We start from the raw sequence: 25,335 nt of genomic DNA on the forward strand, positions 1-25,335 counted from the left end.
AATTATTTATTTGATTCTCTTATTGTCTGAAAGTCATCAAGCTGATAGAATTAAGCACAATTTTTTAAAAGACTTTGGAGGAAGGTAAATTTAATTTAATTGTTTCGAAAACATATTTTTCCAATGACATATTTTGTTCTGCAAGTGCATTACAGTATGACATGACAGTGTATCATAAGAATATGATAAATCATGACAAAAAATAATTCTGTATAATGAAAAAGTTAAGAGGTTTTCAAAGCAAACTATATGTGAATACATTTTTTCGTACTTGCGTCTAAAAATACTTTAAAATTTCGCCAACTTAGACCTGCTAAAAAAATCCCCCTGAATACAACCAAAATCCCCCTGAATTTTCAGCCTTTTGAACAAATCCCCCTGAATGGTCTCCAGAAAATATGGCATGTATGGCATGTTGATTTTGAAACATGATTTTTGTAGAACTTAATGTACCTAATGGTACCTGTATATGGGTGAGTCATTGAAATGTACATACAAAATGTCATGTTTTTTTCCTAGGACACTTCCCAATGGACTTTGGACTACCCTCCATTCTTTGCCTGGTTTGAGTATGCCCTGTCCCAGTTTGCTGGCTGGTTTGACAAGGAGATGTTGAAGGTGGAGAATGTCAACTATCGAAGTCCTGCCACCATCCTCTTCCAGCAACTAACTGTTATCCTAACTGACTTTGTCTACATTTATGCAGTCAAAGAGTAAATTGGCATGATTTTTCTTTTTCTATTATTTTCATCTGGATTTATTAAGTGCTGCTTTGTGTATATCAAGATATTATTATTTGTAAAAAATGAACTCGGCAGCCAATAATTTTTTTTCTAATATTTTATTCTTTAAGCTTAGTTTTAAATCAACTCTTACTTTATACTTCATTTAATATTTAAGTGCTGTACTTTGCTGCTAAAAATGTATATCCTGTAAAAATTATCATGCATATAACGTCTGTCATATCAGTAAATCACTGTGCTTCTTTTTTTTTAAATACTGTTTTTACAGGATTTACCAGTACTTCAGATCCATACAGGCAAAGACAGCAGACCTGGAAAATATCTTCCAATCATCCTCTCTTGTCCAGGCTGTCATCCTGCTTACAAACTTTGGACTTTTTATTGTAGACCGTATCCTTGCCAACATAGTTATGTCTCCCCCAATGAATGGTGGAGAAAAATTGTTTTTGCCCTGTCTGTCAGTCAGTATGTATTTTATACATTGTTTCTGCTCAATAACTTGAGAACACTAATAGATCATACTTGGTATGCAAGTTGGTCATGACCAGTAGATTATTTCTATTGATTTTGAGATAAAAAGGTCAAAGGTCAAGGTAGTGGTGACCTTGAGGTGCAAAAACCCTTTCCGCTAAACAACTGAAGATCCTTTGGGTCCAGGAACTCCATACTTTCGCAAGTTGGTCATGACCAGTTCATAACCCCTATTGATTTTGAGTTTCGTAGTTCAAAGGTCAAGGTCGCGGTGACCTTAAGGTGAAAAACAATATGTTGGTGGTGACTTAAAGCTGAAAAATGGTTTCGGCTCAATAATTAAGGAACTTAATACTTGGTTTGCTAGTTGGTCATTACTAATAGATGAACCCTACTGAATTCGAGATCAGTAGGTCACAAAGTCAAGGTGACCTTGTGGTAAAAAAGTGGTTTCCTGTTGAAATACTAAAAAACACTTGCATCAAAGAACTTTGTATTGCCAGTTGGTCATCACTATTTGAGTTCAAGGACGGGGTGACCTTGAGGTCCACTCAATAACTAAAGAATGCTTGCACCTAGGAACTTCGTACTTAGTATGCCAGTTGGTCATAACTAGATCATGACCCCTATTGATTTGGGGATCAAAAGGCTAAAGGTCACAGTTGTGGTATGATCGCAGTGACCTTGAGGTAAGTTTCCCCTCAATAACTAAAGAACTCTTGCACGCAGGAACTTCATCCTTGGTATGCTAGTTGGTCATGATTTGTAGATGACCTCTAGTGATTTTCAGTCCAGTTGGTCAAAGGTTGCAGTGACCATAAGGTCTCCGCTGAATAACTAAAGAATGCTTGGGCCCAGGAACCACATACCGGTACATGGTTTGCTGGTTGGTCGATACATGATCCCTATTGATTTTGAGGTCAGTAGTTCAAGCCCACAGTGACCTTCAAGTGAAAAACAATTTGTTGGTCACCAGTCCATACTTCTTTCTGCTCAATAAATAAAGAATGCTTGGACCCAGGAACTTTATACTTGGATCCAGGAACTTCATATTGGTATGCAGGTTGGTCATGACCAAAAGATGACCCCTTTGTTTGTTTGTTTCCAGTACAATTGTACAAATTTCATGTCCATCATTGACTATTTCTCACCAACAACCACACGATTAGGGAGACAGGGACATTTTCAAAAAAACAATCTCTAGTTTCAAATTGTTTTTATTATTAGGATTCTTAGTCTTAGATATTTTCTTTCAAAAATAACAAGACAAGATACAACAATAGCCTTGATGTCACTGTTTTGAAGACAATACCGTAGCCTTGATCCCTGTTTTGAAGACAAAGATACTACCATAGCCTTCATGTCACTGTTTTAAAGACAAGATACTACCATAGCGTTGATGTCACTGTTTTGAAAACAAGATACTACCATAGCCTTGGTGTCGAAGAATAAGGAGAGCTGTACTGCTCACCCAAGCGTAGGCGTCACACCTTGATTTAGGTTTTGCATGTAAGCACCTTTAGGAAACTTTAGATATGTATTCCCATCTATCCAACCTACTTAATGAATCAAGTTAGATAACACTAATTTGAATATAATGCAAATTATGGGCCTTTATTCTTCAACATAGAAATTCTGGTAAAGGTTTTGCATGTAAGCACACATAGGTTAATATCTCAGCAACTTCTTGATGTATTGCATTGAGACTTTATGCCACGGTATTCAACCATCCAACCTACTTGAAAAAACAAGTAAGATTACTGTGTTTTGCAAATGGTGGCCCTTAATAATTTGACTAAGAAATTCTGGTTAAGGTTTTGCATGTAACCACACTTATAGCTGCACTCTCACAGATTGAACGTTTTGACAACTTTTTTAGCTCGACTATTCGAAGAATAAGGAGAGCTATGCTACTCACCCAAGCGTCGGCGGCAGCTTCGGCGTCACACCTTGGTAAAGGTTTTGCATGTAAGCACCTTTAAATCGTTATCTCAGTAAAGACATTATGTATTGCATTGAAACTTAAGATATGTATTCCCAACTATCTAACCTACTAAATTAATGAAGTTAGATAACACTTATTTGAATTTAATTCAAATAATGGGCCTTTATTATTTGACTTAGAAATTCTGGTTAAGGTTTTGCATGTAAGCACACATAGGTTAATATCTCAGCAACTACTTGATGTAGTGCATTGAGACTTTATACAATGGTACTCAACCATCCAACCTACTAAATTTTAACCAAGTTAGATAACTCTAGTTTGCATTTTATGCAAATAATTGCCTTTTATTATTCGACTTAGAAATTCTGGTTAAGGTTTTGCATGTAAGCACACATAGGTTAATATCTCAGCAACTACTTGATGTAGTGCATTGAGACTTTATACTCAACCATCCAACTTACTTAATTATCCAAGTAAGATAACTCTAGTTTGCATTTAATGCAAAACAAATGCCCTTTATTATGCGACTTAAAAATTCTGGTTAAGGTTATGCATGTAACCACATTTTAGTCAAAATGTCAGCAAATACATCATGTATTGCATTGAAATTTAGATATGTATTCCCAACTATCTAACCTACTAAATTAATGAAGTTAGATAACACATTCTTGAATATAATGCAAATTATGGGCCTTTATTATTTGCTTTGGAAATTCTGGTTAAGGTTTTGGGTGTTAGCACACATAGGTTAATATCTCAGCAACTACTTGATTTTTGCACTGAGACTTTATACAATGGTACTCAACTATCCAATCTACTTAAATAACCAAGTAAGATAACTCTAGTTTGCATTAAATTCAATTATGGCCCTTTTTTATTCGACATAGAAATTCGAATACATCATGTATTGCATTGAAATTTTATACACAGGCTCCCAACCATTCAACTTTCTTAATAAATCAGAAGAGGTAACTCCATCTGGCATATTATATGATTTTGCCCCTTTATTATGCGACTTAGAAATTCTGGTTAAGGTTTTGCATGTTTGCACACATAGGTTAATATATCAGCAACTAATTCATGTATTGCATTGAGACTTTATGCCACGGTATTCAACCATCCATTACTTGAAAAAACAAGTTAGATTACTGTGTTTTGCAAATGATGGCCCTTAATAATTTGACTAAGAAACAACATTTATGTTAATATCTCGGCAAATACATTATGTACTGCATTGAAATCTAATCTAATTTTACAGTGATCCATGTTTCGCCAAAGCTTTTCAATCCTTACACTGAAAAGCGGCGGAATAGTCAAGCGCGCTGTCTCTGTAACAGCTCTTGTTATTTTTTGTCTTGAAACAAGCCAAATTTTGCGAAAATTCATGGAAACCAGTTAAATAAGAGTGCTGACAAAAACTTAGATCGCAGATTTGTTATTTAAGTTAAAAAATTGATGTTTATGCATTTTTCTTAAACCGTTCCTAACGGTTTAAGCCATAAAACATAAATTTTCGAATGGAAATATGAAAATCTACGATCTGAATTTTTGACAGCAATCTTATATTATTGGTTTGCAGATATTTACCCAAAAAATTGCTCTTTCCAAGACAAAAAATAAAAAAGTTGTAAAAATTGTATATCTGTGAGAGCTTTAAGTCATTATCTCAGCAAATTCATCATGTATTGCATTGAAACTTTATACATGTGCTCCCAACCATTCAACATTCTTAATTAATCAAGTAAGCTAACTCTATATTGCATATGATATCAATTTTGCCCCTTTATTATTCGACTTAGCAATTATGATTAAGGTTCTGCATGTAAGCACAATCATGTAAGTCAATAACTCAGCAAGTACTTGATGTATTGCATTGAAACTTTGATCAATCAAATATGATAACTCTATCTTGCATATAATACAAATTTTGCCTCTTTATTATTTGACTTTGAAATTCTGGATAAGGTTTTGCATTTCATCTTATTTTATTTATAGTATTTTATTTGATCCATGCATGTTTAACTAAAACTTTGCAATTCTTATCTTTAAAGCGGCAGAATAGCCGAGCAGTCGCTGTCTCTGTGACAGCTCTTGTTTTTAGCTCTACTGGCCAAAGGCCAGAAGAGCTTATGCGATGGTAATGTGTACGTAGTATGTGCGTTCGTGCGACCGTGCGTCTGTAAACAATTGCTTGTTAACACGATACAGTCTTCAGTTTTGATTGTATCTCGATGAAACTTGTACAGTATCTAGATATCCATTAGAGCTTGGTTCCTTTCGAAAACCAGCTAGATCCGCCCATGCATACCTAGATTATGGGCTTGATAGTATAAAAAAATGCTATTGTGTAAACAATTGGTTGTGAACACGATACAGTCTTCAGTTTTGATTGTATCTCGATGAAACTTGTACAGTATTTAGATATCCATTAGAGCTCGTTTTTTTTCCAAAACCAGCTAGATCTGCCCATGCATGCCTAGATTATGGGCCTTGAAAGTATAAAAAAATCAGTTTGTCTGTAAACACATTGCTTGTGAACATGATACAGTCTTCAGTTTTAATTGTATCTCGATGAAACTTGTACAGTATTTAGATATCCATTAGAACTCGGTTCCTTTCGAAAACCAGACAGATCCGCCCATGCATACCTAGATTATGGGCTTGATAGTATAAAAAAATGCTATTGTGTAAACAATTGGTTGTGAACACGATACAGTCTTCATTTTTGATTGTATCTTGATGAAACTTGTACAGTATCTAGATATCCATTAGAGCTTGGTTCGTTTCGAAAACCAGCCAGATCGCCCATGCATACCTAGATTATGGGCTTGATAGTATAAAAAAATGCTATTGTGTAAACAATTGGTTGTGAACACGATACAGTCTTCAGTTTTGATTGTATCTCGATGAAACTTGTACAGTATTTAGATATCCATTAGAGCTCGGTTTTTTTCCAAAACCAGCTAGATCTGCCCATGCATGCCTAGATTATGGGCCTTGAAAGTATAAAAAAATCAGTTTGTCTGTAAACACATTGCTTGTGAACATGATACAGTCTTCAGTTTTAATTGTATCTCGATGAAACTTGTACAGTATTTAGATATCCATTAGAACTCGGTTCCTTTTGAAAACCAGCCAGATCTGCCCACGCATGCCGGGATTATGGGTCTGGAAAGTATAAAAAAATGCTATTTTTTAGCTAAGTCTATTTTTAGCCAAGTCTACATGAGCGAAGTCTATTTTTAGCCAAGTTTACATGTAAAGTCACAATTGCTTGTGAAGGTTTGTTCAAATTATGCCCCTGGGGTCACCCCCCCCCCCCACGGAGATCGTCCCGCAAGGGACCAGTGCGGCAACGCAAACGACCTCGGCGACGTTGGCGGAGGCCCTGGGAAGAGTTCTCTTTTCTTGGCAAGGGACGGACTACCCCCCCCCCCACACCCCACCCTTAAATTGGGAAATGTTAAAAACCTTTTTGTCTGCAACCACTATGCAAATCCTTGCTATTTGAACAAGGCTTTATTTAGTGGTCCACTACCATGGTTGTTCAAATTATGCCCCTTGGGTCAAAAAGGGCACTGCCCTGGGTGTCACAATTTTCCTAGAGACTTATGAAATATTTTCAAAATCTTCTTGTTTCAAACCACAAGGCCCATACCTTTGATATTTGTTGTGGAGCATCATATGATGCATTTGAAAACATTTGAAATAATGCCCCTTGGGCAAAAGCTGGCCCCACCCCTTTTGACTTACTTTTTATTTTTAAAGCTACAGAAATGAAATTTTGACCATGAGTACAGTTTTGAAAGCAAATATTTTTTACCCTCACATTACCTTTACTTGTCACATTAAAATAGTTCATGCAACTAATCTGCTTACAACACTTCCTGTCCTCAGATGTTGAACGTGCAGCGTTTTCAGCTAACCCAAACACAAAACGTACATGCTCTTGATTGATATGACCACAAGAGCCATGCCAGTAGAGCATAGGCCCTTTTGGGCCTCTTGTTTTAAATTGTACAGATATTCTGAAGATTTAGCAAGTCTACTTACACTAGCTAAAATAGTTCTGCCCCTTATGAAATTTCCAAAAAAACATCAGGATCCACATGCATTCTCTTGTTGTATTGACTTACAGGTTAAAACTTTGATTCTTTAACTGTATGTCAGATATTCATTTTCAATATAATGGATTTTTGTTTGGAATATTGTTGCTGTCCATCGTCAGAATGTACCAGGTGTGTTATAGGAACTAGCTTTGATGTTTTCACATATCTTGCAGTAATGCATTATGGTATAAATTTGAAACATTGGTGTAGATTAAGATTTAATTCTGGTTGTGATAGTCAAAAAAATCTACCAGTATGTGACATTTAAAATAAAGGCAGATATCAACTACAGAGACAAGCACAGTAGTTGAAACTTAATAAAATAACCCTGTTTAGGGGCACAAGGTTGCCTTAACATGATTTATAATTATCTCTTCGAAAGTCTAATGATGAAAGTATCATTTTACAAACTAGGAGGAAAAACACAATGAAAATATCATAAAACAATAAAAAAAAATACACAATGTACATCAATGCTGTGTAATATTCTTTGAGATATAAAACGAATGGATTGAAAAATTAAGAACAGTATATGAGGCGGAAGTGTCGGCCCAAAAATACGGTCCTAGAGATAATTTTCCATCATCAATAAAACCATTTGCAGACTCCAACGCTCACCTCATTCGAAAATGTAATTGAGAACTATTATAATATCGGACAAAAGGAAAGGAGTTGAGGTGAATTGAAGCTAAAAACAAACTTTATCATTGTTTTAGAGAAAGAAAATAAGAGCACCACTTGAGCGTTAGATTCAATATAGTATTTTGTATATAAAAAACTTGAGGTTTTATAATTATATAATCCTCAAGAACTGCTTGTGGTTATGACTTTATGGTTTATTTTGATATTATGTTACAATTATCAGCTATTTTTTATGCAAACATAAAAATTATGGTGTCATTAACCTTTCATTAACAAAAAGTACTAAACTGCAGAATTTTTATTTTATTTTTTATGATGAATTATTATTCACATTTCTTCATATGTTCATTCTGTATGAATGTTGAAAGTCATGTTTGCAAATTTGGTAAGAAGTGCAGTTGACTACAAAGTTCATAAATGATAAAATGTAAATTTTTAACACATATTAGGAATATGTTCTATGTTTCTAAAAAACTAACCCAGACTTAGTGCAAGAATGCCATTTTTTTAAGGCGCACAAAATACAGGGTTCCCACGCTACCGGGAAAACGGGAAAAAGTCGGGAATATCGAAAAGTCTGTTCCCGGTCGTGAAAATGCCTTGAATTTTGCGATAATAGGTTAAATTGGGGAAAAACCGGGAAAAGTACTAAAGTTCGAACCGTTTTGGGTACGAAACTAGTAAAAGTAAGCAAACTCCGCGCAGTGTTACTTCCCTTGCAGTATTACTGTACTGCAAGGGAAGTAACACTGCGCGGAGTTTGAAAAGTAAGTAGTCTCGATCATCTAGACGCTTGCATCTGACGCTGTTTTGTATTGAATTGACTCTGATCAGAGCGGCTGAATGATCGAGAGTAAGAAGGTATCCGTTACCACATGTAAGCGTTTATTGATCATGATAAGTAGCTGTGTCTGCACTGCCGTCTGCATTTAAAAGTTATTTTATACGAGAAATTGGCCGCAGTTCGTCGGGATTCGCTTTATTATAAGCTGTCAGTAAGTATCGTAGATGCTATCTACAACGATCTTTTTAGTCTACAGTATGCTATTGATCATGGATATTAGCGATCTCTGCATTCATCGAAAGTTATTTTAAACGTGAAATTGGCCCTAGTTCATTAACATAAACTTTACATACGCTGTCAATAACATACATGAATGCTAATTGCAATGATCTCACTAGTCTGCGAAGTGCTACACAGCCTGGCAAATATTTGCTATTCAAGTGTGAATCTATGAATGATGCCTTTAGACTGACCTTGCTCGTATTTATAGACATTGAGAAGACCAAAGTTCTTTGGCCAGTAGACATCATAATAGTTTTAAACTTGTGCTAAAAAAGTCACTTATTTTGCATTTTCACCCATGGTTGAAGCGAAGAATATGGATTGATGAAGATTGATGTTCAGATATAGCTGTATTGCATGCTCACTGATGCAAGTATATTTTTTTAAAGAGAGTTAAACTCTTTTAAAATGACACTGGATGTTATGAGTTCAAGTTGTTCAACAAATGTTTAAAGCTTCCCTCTCACGGATTGAACAATTTGACAGCTTTTTTACTTTTGTCTTGAAACGAGCCAATTTTGGCGAAAATCCATGAAAACCAATTATATAAGACTGCTGACAAAAAATAGATTGCAGATATTTATATTTAAGTTCAAAAATTGATTTTTTATGCATTTTTCTTTAACCGTTAGTAAACCATAAAACATAAATTTTCGAACGGAAATATGAAAATCAGCAATCTGATCTTTTGTCAGCAATCTTTTATCGTTGGTTTGCAGATATTTACGTCAAAAGTTTCTCTATCTAAGACAAAAAATAAAATAAGTTGATAAAATAGTATATCTATGAGAGTGCAGCTTTAAAAAATGTTCAGAAAGTAAGTTTTTGTTCAAAGAGTAAAACTTTTTTAATGTGATATTTGATTATATTTACCTTAAGCATGCATTTGTCTACTAATTATGAAAATTGGTATTTTATACAGAGATCAGCCGGCACCAAACCATGCTGGCTGATCAGGGTTCACACTGTTCTATGCACAGATAGTAGGTAAGCTTTTAAGTGTCCAAGTAGCAAATAGCCTAGACCCTGATCATGCCAGCTGATCCGTGTCTACACTTCACAGAGGCCAATAGTATTCAGCATGCTAAAGGTTAACAAGAAAGACCATTGATGCAAAGCCGTTTAATAGTTTATGCATTTGTTTTATGTTGAAAAACAAGGAATGTCAAGGCCAACAAGCATATTACAATGCATTGAACCGCATCCATGAAATTCTCAAAATATTTGTAGTATTCTGCTTAACAACATAGGCTAAAGCATTGAAATTGTAGAGTTTCAAGTTCAACATTTCATTATGGGTGTGGTACATTAATGAAAACGACAGAATTAGGGTGCTTCTATACCATGAGTATTTTGAAAGTAATGCTCTGGTCAAGAAAAAAAGGCAAAGGGCAATAATTCTGTAATTAGCTGAAATACAGCTATAGTCATTGTGCACTGCACTTCCTCTTGTTGTGCTTTACCATTGAATGATGTTTAATGAAATTCCAAAAAGTAGTTTTCTTGTTATGCTACGGACAGGAAAAGGAACAAAGGGAATAACTCTTGCAATTCGCTGAAATAGAGTTATTGTTCTTGTACACTGCAGTTCTAATCATTTAGGGGGAGGGGGCAAAGTCACCATGCTGGAATGACAACTTGAAGGGAAGAATAAGTTTCTTGATTATATGGGGAATTCATCATGAAAAAATGACATGAAATAAACATTTTTGTAGTACTTTAATAAACATTATCATTTCGTATGAAGTTACAAACATAAATAGAACATAATTATTGAACTGTTATATAAAAAGAGAACATTGTTTACTAGATGAAATGCATTTATAACATAACATGCCTTGTTTTTAGCTGTTTAATAATACTAAAATGTATGAAATTGGACAAATTGCATAAAAACTAGTCAATGGAGTTATTATGTTAACTTCTCCATTTACATGGTAAAGAAGAGTTGAAAATGGATGTTTTTAGTTCATAGTGATATTAACACAAAAATAGCATGTGTCTTATAGGACAACGGCAAATTTTTCAAATATGATAAAAATAATGCATATAAACTGAATATGTATAAGACTATGCACGAAAGAAATAACTGTTTCTATTTTTCACAAAGGTTTTGAAATACAACAAAGCACATATAAGCATAAATAGGCCAAATATGCAAAAAATAATAGTTAACAATGTGTGAAAGTGATACTGAACACTTAAAATAATTTCTTTGTGTATTAAATGAATATATACCAGAAAAGCAATACTAAATCAAATCCAAAATGTATAATAACATGAAGAACACCCCTTAATGAATATCTTCATAACAAATCAGAGTACATGTAAACAATAATCATTTATATAATTAGTATCAAATGTGTCTACTTTAAAGAGTGTTTTCATTTGCATTAAATTAATATATACCAGAAAAGCAATTATAAAAATCCTTAAATGTATAAGAAACTGAAGACAACAAAGAATGACACCCATTTATGAATATCTCCAAAACAAATCAGAGGTCACCTAAACAATAATCATTCATACAATTAGTATCAAATGTGTCTAGTTTTTGTGTGTCTGTTCATTATCTTTAAATGAGCATCTTTAAAGTGAAACTCTTATTTGAAATCAATACATATAACAGGGCTTCCATTAAGAATTTGAAACTGGAAGTATAAACTTCCTGTCCATCAATTTTGGAAGTTTTACACTGAAATGTGGAAGTTAAAATCTCCCGAATACAATATCTTTTCTCACTATTTTTCAATTAGAATGTTAAAAATCAAGTAATTTGTAACTTTAACTTGCCAAATTCAAAGACTTATATTATAATAAATCATTTTATTTTATTTTATCATAAGACTGATTGAAATTGTGACTATAAAAGTAACATTGACACAAGGTTTGAAATTTTGAATTTCCAAGCTTTCTACTTTGGTGGTTTTCTTCAAAATTATGGAAGTTTTTGTACTTCCTAGAAATCAATTTTGAAAGTTTTAACCCATTTCTAAGGAGTAATATACTTCCTTTAATGGAAGCCCTGCATATAATTGTATTTATAACACACATCAAATTGACTTATAAAACAATAACTACTTACTAAATAATGCATTTACTGAAATATTGTTTACTGATTTATAACAAGCTTGTGACTCTGTTTATAATAGCAGAAAGCATGACAAATATTAAATGATTGGTGATTGCTAAAAGATTTACTGTGGTCTTCTATAGTATCACAAGGCAGAAATACCATGTTTTATGTTCATTCTTATTAGCAAATTGAACTCAAAATCCTTCATTAGAAACATTGTTGTTGACATCTATCAACCCATTTTGAAAAATCAAAACAATAATATTAATTGTGATAAGTTTTGTTTGGGAGTAAGAGTGCATCTTTAAAAATAGTGTGTGTTTTTTTCACTTTATATGAAATATGTACCAATTCAATTTGACAAATGAGACAAAAAATTTAAGTTAGGAAATAGAAGTAGTAATTGTACATAATACAAAACAACAACAAAATTGACAAAGCTCAATATAACAGGAAATCTATTTGAAAACAAAAATTATTAAAGGCCATAATTATTTAAACTGAATTAAGGTATTTAAGTTATACACACTTTAATAAAAACTTTCACTGACAACTTTCACCGACAACATAGTTATTATCAAGGTACACTATGGGACTTTTATCCAAATTTTGAAGATATTTTACCGTGAATTAAAGTTATTTAAGTTTCATTACACCCAACCCCAAACTCAAAGAGCAAAAAGTAAATATTTTGTCTATATTTGATTTTTGTTTCACATTATCAGAGCTTTTGAAATAAACACAAGAGTTTATGGTGAAATAAACTTCAGTTAACAGAAAACATAAGTTCAACCGAACAGCATTATTGATACACATGCAAAAAAATCATTTGGATTGATCTTGTGAGTCTTCTGAACAGAGCAGTATTTCGATGTTTGAAAATATAAAGCAGTTTTATAAATTCATAAAAAATAATTAATAAGACAACCTGCTGAAATCATTTTAAATATTTCCTATGATGTCTAATGAACAATTTAAAAGACAATTTATGATAGTTTACCGTTCAATTTTGAAGAAAATATACAAAATGTCATGTAACCATACATTTTTATAGCCAATAAAATGCTTAAAAATCAACCCTTTTCTTGTAAAAATTGATAAAGCTATATTGGACTTATTCATAAAATGTAATCATTCAAATAAATAAATTTTATATATGATACTAACTCAGAATTCAGATTTAAAAACAATGAATGTACTTTCAAATTAAAATATGTAAAGAAACAAGAACACTATGTATATGTAGGCGGTAATGCCCCTCCAAAAATGTCAGAGTGAAAGTTCTCAACTGATTTGTCTTTTTAATATTATAACATGTAAACAGTCTCTGTAGGTAATCGATGTCTATTTGTTTTATTTTGTCAATGGTATTCTTACATTTAGAATTTTTCACAATAAGTCTTCACTCTTCAACATTTGAAGTTTGGTCTGTTCCCATGCTTTGTACTTGTAGTGTGTGCACAGATGATAAATACTCAATGCTGAGTCAATGCTGATTTGGTTTTCATGCCCCTTCAGGTTCTTTACCCATCTAGAATGTTTAGTGCTGTAAAAGAAAAAAAAGTACTTTCTAACTAATTACAGTATTTAGTATAGATAATAATAATGCCATACATATATACAAAATAAAATATAAACAGTTTAATATTTCTCAACATTATTTAAAAAAAAAACAACAAGCTGATACATACATGTATATAATATAAAGAAAATTACTAAATTTATCAATAAAATTCATCATCATCACCACCATCACCACCACTGGATTATAGAATACAGTGAGTTTTTAATACAACAAACACCAACTCAAATATGTTTTATATGAAATACTCACATCAACTCTATCAGATGTGACTGCCTTGTAAATAGACATGGATGTCAAATCTGTCTCGATGATCCAACAAAGTATTTAATGCAGGCTGGAATTCTTCATATAATAGTAATATTCAGTCCTTTTCCTGCCTGAAAGAAATTAGACTTTTGATTATCAACCAACAGAAACTACAACCGTAAAATACAAATGCACATGTGTTAATTATTCATTCTGCACTAATATCCGTTTTAGCCAAGAGTAAGGCAAAAATGCGTAGTTGTTGTGCATATGGTTGATAATGATTCACAACAGTATGGCGTTCAACGAGACCTACACCAAGCAAATGAATGTCGCTTGTGTCCAAGCTGTCGTGGCTTCCAGCCTGAAACCATGTTCATCTTTTCTTACAGGTTTATTTTGAAAATATGCAGTTTGTAAACAAATAATGGGTATGTTCATGTATTATGGTATGTTAGAAATAAGTCACATACGGTTACCAAAACACATCATTTTTAAACAAAATTTTAAGTCTAATATTTTTCTAAGATAAAACAATCAAATAAAAGATTACATACTCATATATACATAAATGATGTACATAAGTACATTTAAAAATATGTAACATGTACATAATGCACCAGTCAATTGTAACCACGGCCCCCCAGGTCTATGGATATGCCGGGGATAGCCGGGGAAATGGGCTGTGTTTTTACCTTTCAGGTGGCCTCGCAGTGCCGGGTGAATGCGGTGGTTTTGTCTTTGAGCAAAATATAGCAGGGAATCTGCCTTACCTAGGCTCCCTGGGGTACGGGGGCATATGGTGGGGATTTGACCATCAGTTCGTCCCCACAGGACGAGGATTTTACCCGGGGTTGGCTGGACCGAAAGTCAAAGTCCCAGCTATTCCTCGGACCTGGGGGGCTGTGGTTACAATTGACTGGTGCATTATAAGTAGATGTCAAGTATGTAACATGTATATTTATAGTACGTATATTATGCCGCTCATTTTCAGCCTACTAAATGTTCGATTTTTTAGCACATAAAAACATAATTGCAATTATGCAGGAGATCATAATTAGATATTAATGGCATTTCCTCAAATACTGAGATATTTCTTATAGGACACCTAAGTAATAATTATCACTTCCTACATCTCTAAGTTTGAGACAGGGTCTAAATAATCATTAAATGATCTTTCAGTAATTGACATTATTATGTCATTATTTTGCTTAAAGACAAACATACTCATTTTTTGATAATCACATTCATCACCTGTCATATTTTAACTAACTCTGTATCTCATTTTAGGAGTATATAAACACATACATGTTTTCATTTAAATAGTGATGATTTAGTAATCAATAAGGCAACAACTTTGTGTAACTTTGTGAAAGACATTATACTCTATGTCTCTATGTGTAAAACTTTGTGCTTAACACTTTGTGTGCATCTTAAACTGTGTGAACATTCTAAGTGACTCAATTTAATTGAACGAGCTAATAATTAGACTTCTATATTTAAGTTAAACTATTCATAATACTCTGTTATTTGTTACTGGAATAAAACGTGAAAACAACATGGCGCTGCACGTTCCTTTTTGTCGGAGTAACGTTATGTGGCAGACACACGCAATGTCGTGTTGCGGGTGTGAGGCGCACAATGCCGTGCACCCGAACTGTCGCATAAAACGTATGTAAAAATATTAACACGCTGTGTTAACATTTAGCAAATAAAAATGATTTGAGAATTCCAAAGATAAATTAAAAAACAAACATTTTTGAACACATAAACGTACACAATATAACTACTCAAGGATACTTACATGAATATCCCAGTTCCATGCTGATTGTTGACATTCGTTTTTTCGACCGAAAATCTTCTCTTACGTGTATAATTCACTTATATTCCATGTTTAACTGTAATGACTCAATTTATTAGATGTATCGTAATCAACTGTCAGTGTGCACTTTTAGTATTTACTTATTTTAAACGTATATTCATGAGAAAACATCTACGAGTTTCCAACTGCTACGATGTAGAAATTCCATTATTGACCTATGAATAGCGGGGAAATAACTACTGGTTCTAAAAATAGCAACATCCGGTATGTGTAGTGTTCTAAAAATAAAACAACTCGGGGGCAATCATAATAAAATTTTACTAATGTCACCTTCAACAAATTAACAAATAAAGTTAGGTGAACATTTAATTCCAATATCGATTAAATTAAAGAAAACAGCTTACCTCATGGTTTATCAATGCAGTAAACATAACAAAACAACATAAAACATAATTATTCCCATTCTTAAAATTACCGGTCCACACATTTTACATTTCATTCGGAACTCCTCGAAAATAATGGCCGAGGAGCTCCGAATGTTTACATTTCCGGCACATGATATTACAGGTAACCAATCGGAAAACGTAAACGAATCGGGAACAGTTATTAAACTTATTTGTCGTTCTTCCGATATAATGTTTTGAAGATAAATTAAAGACAATCTATTCAACAATAAATAGCATTTTTAACATCCATGCAATCGCCATCCATTTGCATTTTTTAATCATAATAAAATAACAGTAAAACCCAACTGTCAATCAACTTAAAAACCGCTCCTAGCACTAACTAAAATAAATTCCCATTCCATAATAGGCGCGCACTTCAGTGCGGCGCCAATCATGTTGTTCAATAAATGTCTAAGAAGTTCAGAAAGTGAAAGGTTTTAATTTTGAGAAGAAAACCCTTTGAAAATGACATTTGATGTTATTTAACAAGTTGTTTATTAAATGTTAAAAATGGCCAATAAATTTATTTTTAGCACGTTAAAATGTTAACAATATTGCACTGAAATGTTATGTTGTAATAACTGTGAAAAAAGGTTGAGAGAAAGTCTGGAATTGCAAAAAAAAAAACCTTGAAAAAGTCTGGAATTTTACTTGCAGAAAAATGTGGGAACCCTGAAAATAGGTTACTGCAAAAAAAAAAAGTTTTATTTTAATGCATATTCATCTTTCTCTCATTTCACTTTAATGATTAAAAAAATGCACATGATAAAAAATACTAGCAATATTTTGGCGTTTTTTTTTACTTGGGAATTTGTGGCCACATAGCTATTAATAAAAAAAATCTTCTGTGAAGACTATTTTTTTTAACTCACCTTAGCCGTAGGCTGAGGGTGAGCTATTAGGATCGATGAACGTCCGTCGTCCGTCATCCGTCCACACTTGGTTTGTTAACACTCTAGTGGTCACATTTTTGCCTCAATTGTCACGAAACTTGGTCAGGATGTTTGTCCCAGTAATAACTCGGATGAGTTCGAATATGGGTCATCTGGGGTCAAAAACTAGGTCACAGAGCCCAAATATGGAAATACCTTGTTAACACTCTAGACATAACATTTTCAGCCCAAATATCCTGGAAATTTCTCAGATAGGTTGTTTCAATCATTTCTAGCTCAAGTTCGAATATTGGTCATCTGGGGTCAAAAACTAGGTCACAGAGCCCAAATATGGAAAAACCTTGTTAACACTTTCGAGGTAACATTTTCACCCAAATATCCTGGAAAATTTGTCAGAAAGTTTGTTTTGATGATTTCTAGCTCAAGTTCGAATATTGGTCATCTGGGGTCAAAAACTAGGTCACAGAGCCCTAATATCCTGGAAAAACCTTGTTAACACTCTACAGGTAACATTTTCAGTCCAAATATCCTGGAAATTTGTGAGAAAGGTTGATTTGTAGATTTTTAGCTCAAGTTCAAATATGGGTCATCTGGGGTCAAAAACTGTGTCACAGAGCCCAAATATGGAAAGACCTTGTTAACACTTCAGAAGTAACCTTTTCAGGTTGTTTTGATGATTTCTAGCTCAAGTTCAAATATGGGTCATCTGGGGCCAAAAACTAGGTCACAGAGCCCAAATATGGAAAGACCTTGTTAACACTTCAAAAGTTACCTTTTCAGCCCAAATATCCTGGAAATATGTCAGAAGGTTGTTTTGATGATTTCTAGCTCAAGTTCAAATATGGGTCATCTGGTGTCAAAAACTAGGTCACAGAGCCCAAATATGGAAAAACGTTGTTAACACTCTAGAGGTAACTTTTTCAGCCCAGATATCCTTGAAATTTGTTTGAAAGGCTTTTTCAATGATTTCTAGCTCAAGTTCAAATATGGGTCATCTGGTGTCAAAAACTAGGTCACAGAGCCCAAATATGGAAAAACCTTGTTAACACTCGAGAGATAACTTTTTCAGCCCAAATATCTTGGAAATTTGTTTGAAAGGCTTTTTCAATGATTTCTAGCTCATGTTCGAATATGGGTCATCTGGGGCCAAAAACTAGGTCACAGAGACCAAATATAGAAAAACTTTGTTAACATTCTAGAGGTAACATTTTCAGCCCAAATATCCCGGAAATTTGTCAGAAAGGTTGTTTTGATAATTTTTAAGTCAAGTTCAAATATGGGTCATCTGGTTTTTTTATTGTTATTTATCGTTTTAAAATCATTGAAGCCTGAAGGTACCAACCTCAAACTTCATGAACTTATTCACAGTAAATTGTGATTTTTTGTGACGAATTATATAAAATCCAACCAAAATATTTTAAGAGTTATTGCCCTTTGTATCTTTTTAAACAAATACATATTTGTCATGTGTTTAAAAAAACTGGACATATAATAGTTTCACCTGGTGTATGGAAGGGCAGACAGGCACCATCCAGTATGTAGTCCAATCAATTACTTTTGAACCCTTTGTCCAATCATGACCAAATTTCGTCAGAATGTGTATGAACGTGTTTGATAATTAGCAAAATTGCTGTAGCTACCCGAGAGTTATTGCGCTTTAATTATAAAAATTACCTAAAATTGCTCTTGTCCAATAACTTTTTAAGCATTTGTCCAATCATCACAAAATTTGGTGAGAATGTGAATGGGCATAATACATCAGAGAAGCCAAATCCTCGTTATTGCCCTTTAATTATCAACAAGTCTATAGCACAAAGTTTTACTCAGGTGAGCGATATAGGGCCATCTTGGCCGTCTTGTTTTGTACTGTACATAAATCATTTATCATGTTTTTGTTTGCTTGTAAGCTTACTATATTGAAAATATGTTTTTTTGGTTCTTAGGATCGTCACATGTCGGCAGCATTCTGGTTTGCATTACTGCTCAATTTGAAGCATTTGTACTTGTATGTGGCTCCAGCATACTTTGTCTATCTTCTAAGATGCTATGTCTTCCAGAATAAATCAGGTATGCTCAAAGGCTCCTTCTCCATCTTATTGCTTGTTGGCTAGTGAGTTTTTTCTACTCTGGCTATTTCACTGAAATAATGCCCCATATTGACTGATTAAAAGAGTATATGCTTTCCATGCAGTTGTGTAACAGTTCTATTTTTGTGTGATGTTCAGATATATTATTTATTAGAATCGACAATAGTTACAATAGAGTTTTGTAATATAACTGAATCTATCTGGTTAGTATTTAATTTTTTAGGGAAACACAATTATATTACAATGAACCAATTTACAGGTAGAAATGTTAATTCCCCAAAAAACTGGAAGTGATCCCATGTGTAAACCGTGTTCATCATAGTGTATGTTTTTATACACCTGTTCATAGAATGGGACATATTATAGTTTCACCTGCGGCGTACAGACAGGCGGGTGCGTCTAGTACGTATCAATAACTTGAGTAGCCTTTGTCAAAGCATCACCAAAAGACTGTGTATGGGCATAATATCTTGGAAATTAACTGACATCGGTCTTGTTTGTCTCAAGAAGACGGACATATTTGGCAATTGTTGGCGCTCTTTTTCACTCTTATTATATGGCCTTCTGGTGTTTTATAGTGTAAATAAAATGCTTAAAACAGGGAAATAACAATTTAATATTTTTCACTGTTTTGAAATTTTACCTCGCTCTACACATGTAAATATTTCACTTATGGCTATGCCACTCATGATAGCTCAAAATAGCTTTTGGTGCTCAAACGATGAAATATGTTGCAGTCTTACACTGAAACAAAAATGATTCTCTATTTGCTCTGTGTTATCTGTATATGTAAATATTATTTATGTTGCCCTGAATAGGTTTGTAATGCCTACTAATGGCCATAGGTATGACTCAATTTGCAAATAAATGTTAAACTTAAACTTGGTATAATCAAATTGCCAAAATATGTTTATAAAGTCTTATCCCAGATCTTGTTATTGAACATTACTTATTCACAAACAATTTCCAGTAATGTATATCATACAATAGTCTATCTAAGCACAACTTCATGCATTTGAGATTTATTTCCACACAAACAGTTATTTTATATCATGTGTAAGTCATTTATTCCAGATGGTAGTATAGACTGGCAGTCACTCTCCATCATGCGACTACTGGGCCTGGGAGGGACAGTCATTTCAGTGTTCACATTATCTCTAGGTCCATTTATTATGCTGGTGAGTATTTAATGTCAACGAAATGTAAAAAGTATTTTTGTAAAATAGCATCGAGGTGCATTGTTTATCTTAGTTTCATGGTACAGTGAACATGTTATTTTATGATACCTAAAAATGTAGCCTATCTTTTATTATCCCCCGCCCTTGAAAAGGCGAGGGGATATAGTAATGGTAGGCGCGCTTCCGTGCGTGTGTGTGTGCGTCCGTCAGGCCCACATTCATTTCTTTCCATCTCCACTTACATTTCTCATGCTATTTCTACCAAAATTTCACAGATTGATGATCATAAAGTGAAGCAGCGCATATTTTCGGGCTTTCCCGATTCGACCATTTTTGAAAGAGTTATTGCCCTTTGCTTATTTTACATTTAAAATTGGTTTCTTCGCAATTCCTTACGTTTATGACTATATAGTGACGCAGCGCATATTGTCAGCAGGCCTTCCAGCGGTCCTACTTTTTCCTACTTTTTCCTATCTTTTTAACAGCTTCCTACTATTTTTGAAAATAAAGTCCGCAAAAATATTATAGTTTGATCTTTGTGCTAGTTTTATTTGCAGAAAATGAACAAAAGATGTCATACTGGCTTGTTTCTGTTGTTGAACAGGTGTGGCAACATGTTCCACTTTGACGTGCATCATCTTTTCACCAACACAGTTCAGCAACAGAAACCGACCAAGCAACATTCACTAAATTATTCAATGTGGCATATAGAATGGTATGATTTTGCATTAAAAACATCTCCTAGTTAAGTTAATAGCTATTAATAATTACATATCTAACCAAAAATATTCCTACTTTTCCTACTTTTTTGTATAAAATATTTCTACTATTTCCTTCTTTTCTGTCAGAAAACCTACTTTTTTGTTAGTGGCTGCTGGAAGGCCCGTGTCAGGCTTTTGCAATTTGACCTTTTTTAAAAGAGTTATTGCCCTTTCTTAATTTTACACATTTCTTATGTTCCTGAGAAACTACCCTTACCATTGATTGGCTTTCGTTACAAAAAATGCCCCCATGAGGCGGGGGATATAGCTCTCTGTGACCGCTCTTGTTGTCATTTAATGTGGTAGTAAAATAAAAGTGATCTGAAATAGTTCATTTTAAATTAAACACCTATGACCTATGACATAAGTTTATGGATCAGATTGGAATTAATGGCTTACAAAAAATGCTTCAGATTAGTTCAGTTTATACTAATGTCGATAAGCTTGATTGTGACTTAAAGAATCTTTCTCCAGTTTGTTTCATCATCACTGGTGCCCATTTAGAGAGGCCATTAGAATGTTCACCTGTTTTGGCTGTAACCAACAACTTGTGAGTAAGAAGTTGACACCTTAACCACTACACCACTCCCACCCTTTTGGTTGGTAGGAATTACAAATACAAATGCACTCCTAATTTACCCAACTGTATCATTTCAGGGTCAGATTCCCCAGCTAGTTACCCGTCTGTTTCCATTTAAGCGTGGGCTCTGTCATGCCTACTGGGCACCCAACTTCTGGGCTCTCTACAATGTGGCTGACAAGATGGCCAGTGTTGCAGGTAATCATTTAAAAAACGATTTAGAGCAAACCTAAGCTTTTCTTTTTAGTACCTTAATGATGCTGTTTGCAAATACATTTTGCAAAACGTGCCCGTCAAACATTGAATCAAAGCATGATCGCAATGTCATTTTGCACCAAAGAGACAAACTTTACTGCCTCAACAAAGGTTTCAGACAGTCATTTTCAACTCTTCAATTCTGTTTTGTTTGTCATGATAGAGAGCGTAATTTAGAGCTACAATTTTATTGGCTGGAAGAAGTGAAACCAATTCAAGCTGTACACTTATAAGATTGCTTTGTGGTGTAATGAAGCCCATCTCTTCAGTAGTTAGTTTTACTTGAACACAAAAGAATATGCCAAATTAAGACAGGAGCAGATGCGTTTTCTTTGATGTGTGAAGTGGATTGAAAGGCCATAGATATATCACTTTATTAAAAATTCACTTTATGTTTTTGGTGGAGCAAAATCAAGGATCATTCAATGCTTCAAACATTAAAGTGCTAAAAAAAATTGCAAATAGTAGTATTAAGCTTGTCTGTTTTCTGCAGAAAATCGTTTTAGTTATTGCCATAGCCCTGGAGTTGTGTTGTTGGACAAATACATAAACCTCGGGTATGCCTCAAAACTGATAAAGATATTAGCATAAAACTTGATAAACATGTTTGCTATGGCATTAGGAACCTGTTTGCCAAGTACCATAACTATGTGTCTAAACTAGTTGTTCAGTTATTTTCCTTCAATTGACTTAAAATAGACAAGCTTTGGCCTCAGCTTGCGGTAGTCTTGTTTGGTATTTTAAAAATTACTGTTTTAAATGATATACTGTAATGCACATATTTCAGGAACCAGACTGGGCTTTGTTCCCCCTGGCAACCAGACTGTGTCTATGACTGGTGGACTGGTTCGGGAATTTGACCATACATTTCTGCCATCTGTGTCGCCACTAGCAACATTGGTGTTGTCTGGGTTATCTATGATGGTAGGTATTTCTTTGCAGTTCATGTAAATATTTTAGCTGAAAGTCATTTCTACATTCAATGCTTTCACTTAATTAGGTTTGTGCAAAGGTGAAGCTAAAAATAAGATTTTCTCTGAATTGTTTTACTTTAAGTTTACAGTCTGTACGAAAGTCATTATCACATTGCAGGACACGAGGTCCTGCAATACAGTCTACATTGCAGGACCGGACTAGTTTTTGCGGGACCAAAAATTTTATGTACATCTTAGTGAAAGTCAGAGCTTCCAACAGGGTCTAAAATCCAAGTCAATGACTCTTGAGATCTGATTTTCAAGAGTCAATATCAGATCTCCAAGTGTCATTGTTCTTTTTTTCTTAATACTTGGTCTTTCTTCATAAATTATAGTTCTCATCTGTCATAAGATGGCATTGCAAGGTACATGATTATCCATACGTCCAAAACTGAAATAAAAAACAACAAACAAATCCAGTGTTTTATTAGGATCAGTATTAATCCACTTTTCATTCTAGAAAAATCTCAAGTAAGAGAAAAAAAATATTATCAATATTACTTAATAGTATATCCGTGCTCCAGTCAGTATTTGAAAAGGGTAGGGTGCTAGGCTATTTAAGGGCACTTTTGATGCGCATTGAATGAGCCCTAATGGGGTATAACTGCAAGGGCCATTGCTCAATTCTTAATGTGCATGTGTAGTAACTACTTTCAATACTACAGTAATCATAAGTTTGCTATGAACACTTTAGCTGTTATTTTTACTTTAATTAGTGTCAAAATTATGTATATTTTGTATACTTTAATTTCTGAAATTTTGCTCTGTCAAACAAAAGGGCACAGAAGGGTGGAAAAGTACAGCAGGGTGCCACACCCTGCTATATAGGCCTAGCTGGAGCACTGGACTATACCTTGTTGTTTTATTTCCTGCTCTTAGGTGGTTAAAAAATTCCAAGGGTCAAAACATGGAAAATTATGTTCTGACACTTGTGAACATATTATTTATTAAATGCATGTTCAGTGAAAACAGGAATTATGCATGTAACCGGTAAACCCTATGCATCAAAATCCTACATGCAACAGAGATTGTTGAGTTGCACCGACATTTCTCATTTCTATTTTCAGTTTCACTTTCATGTTTTTCATTTTTTCCGGAAGCAAACAAAACATTCAATGTTCCTATTGTCAATATTGCAACATCGTTTTTATTTTTTAATAAATGGCATAACAATAAAACAATAATAAATCTATAATATTACAGAACTTTATTGTACACTGAAAACGTTTTACGCGTTCTTCTTTCACTTTAATTAAAATTGACAGAAGGTAAGCGTGCACCTGTTTCCCGTGCTTTTTAGACCATGTGCAGGGTTGTCAACAAGTTTTTGTTGAAGCGACTGAAACAGAAAAGTAGGCGGCCAGCTAGGGGGATCCGTGGGCATCCCCCCCCCCCCCCCCCCCCCCCCCCCGGAAAATTGTGAAATTCAGCGCTTCATTTCCTGCATTCTGGGGCATTTTGGGAGTATTTAATTAATTAACCCTTCACTTCATAGATACGCAATTTTACTTATCTATCCATAGCTTCATACATACCGAGATCCACGATCGATAGCTTCATAGATACGCAATTTTAAGTACTTGTAATGTAGGGTCATTTATTTTCATATCTGTTGCTTGTTTATTTGCTATAAATTTATTTCCATGAAGTATTAACATCGCTAAATACAATGCACTAAAAAAACACACTATGTTACTATTTTAAGAATTTTGGAAAATCGCGAAATAAGGTCATTGGTATCAAAGATGTAAAAAACGTTGACTGCGCAGGTTTGTGGGCATTCCTGTCTCGTTTTCCTCGTGGAAACAATTCTGCAAGTTATAATTAACTACCAATAATACAACTATATTTAATTGATCAAGAGCCTGACGTCACAGGTCATGGTTCAGAATCGTGTCAATATGTCGGCAATGTTGAATAAACAAATACGCCGAATCGTAAGATAATGATTCCGATTATCGGAAAATTTAAAACCAGTCAAGGCGCTGCTCTAAATTTCGAAAAGAGATGTTATAGGCGAAAAGGGCCGTTTTAAGCGGTAAGGAACATTTTTTACCAAAGAAACTCGCCAGCAATTGTTTTTTCTTCCGGAAAGGTATCGGTTAATTTGCATAATGGGCGGAGTTAACACGTCATTGAGTTTGAGTGCTGCTAATTGACATGGAAACCATTCAGATTCCAGATCAATAATCAGTTGTCACTTCGGGTGTTAATTGCTCTTGACTTTAATTGATTTAAAAGGCATTTAGATCATGCCTTGCGGCTCCTTTTAAATGATTAATAATTCACATTTATGATATCATTTTCGGGTCATTTACGATTTCTGTGCGTCAAAACCCGTGGAGCTCGGGTCGATAAACGCCCTGATTAAGTTGGTTTGATCAAGTAAACATAGGTTAGTTAATAATATTCACATGATACACGATAAACACATATTTATTTAATCAGTTTGCCCC

At 34.0% G+C, this 25,335-nt stretch overlaps 1 protein-coding gene across 1 annotated transcript in view; it reads left to right on the forward strand.

Moving 5' to 3' along the window:
- LOC128227983 (probable dolichyl pyrophosphate Glc1Man9GlcNAc2 alpha-1,3-glucosyltransferase) overlaps positions 1-25,335 on the forward strand; it is a 74,984-nt gene that overhangs the window by 34,359 nt on the left and 15,290 nt on the right. Inside the window, exons 3-9 of the mRNA XM_052938987.1 lie at positions 520-713; positions 1,012-1,133; positions 7,330-7,397; positions 18,988-19,111; positions 20,206-20,309; positions 21,728-21,848; positions 22,693-22,829. Of these exons, the coding sequence (XP_052794947.1) occupies positions 520-713; positions 1,012-1,133; positions 7,330-7,397; positions 18,988-19,111; positions 20,206-20,309; positions 21,728-21,848; positions 22,693-22,829 (870 nt within the window). The remainder of the gene's footprint in view (positions 1-519; positions 714-1,011; positions 1,134-7,329; positions 7,398-18,987; positions 19,112-20,205; positions 20,310-21,727; positions 21,849-22,692; positions 22,830-25,335) is intronic.

This window comes from Mya arenaria, chromosome 3, assembly GCF_026914265.1.
Source record: "Mya arenaria isolate MELC-2E11 chromosome 3, ASM2691426v1".
Taxonomy (NCBI): Eukaryota; Metazoa; Mollusca; class Bivalvia; order Myida; family Myidae; genus Mya; species Mya arenaria.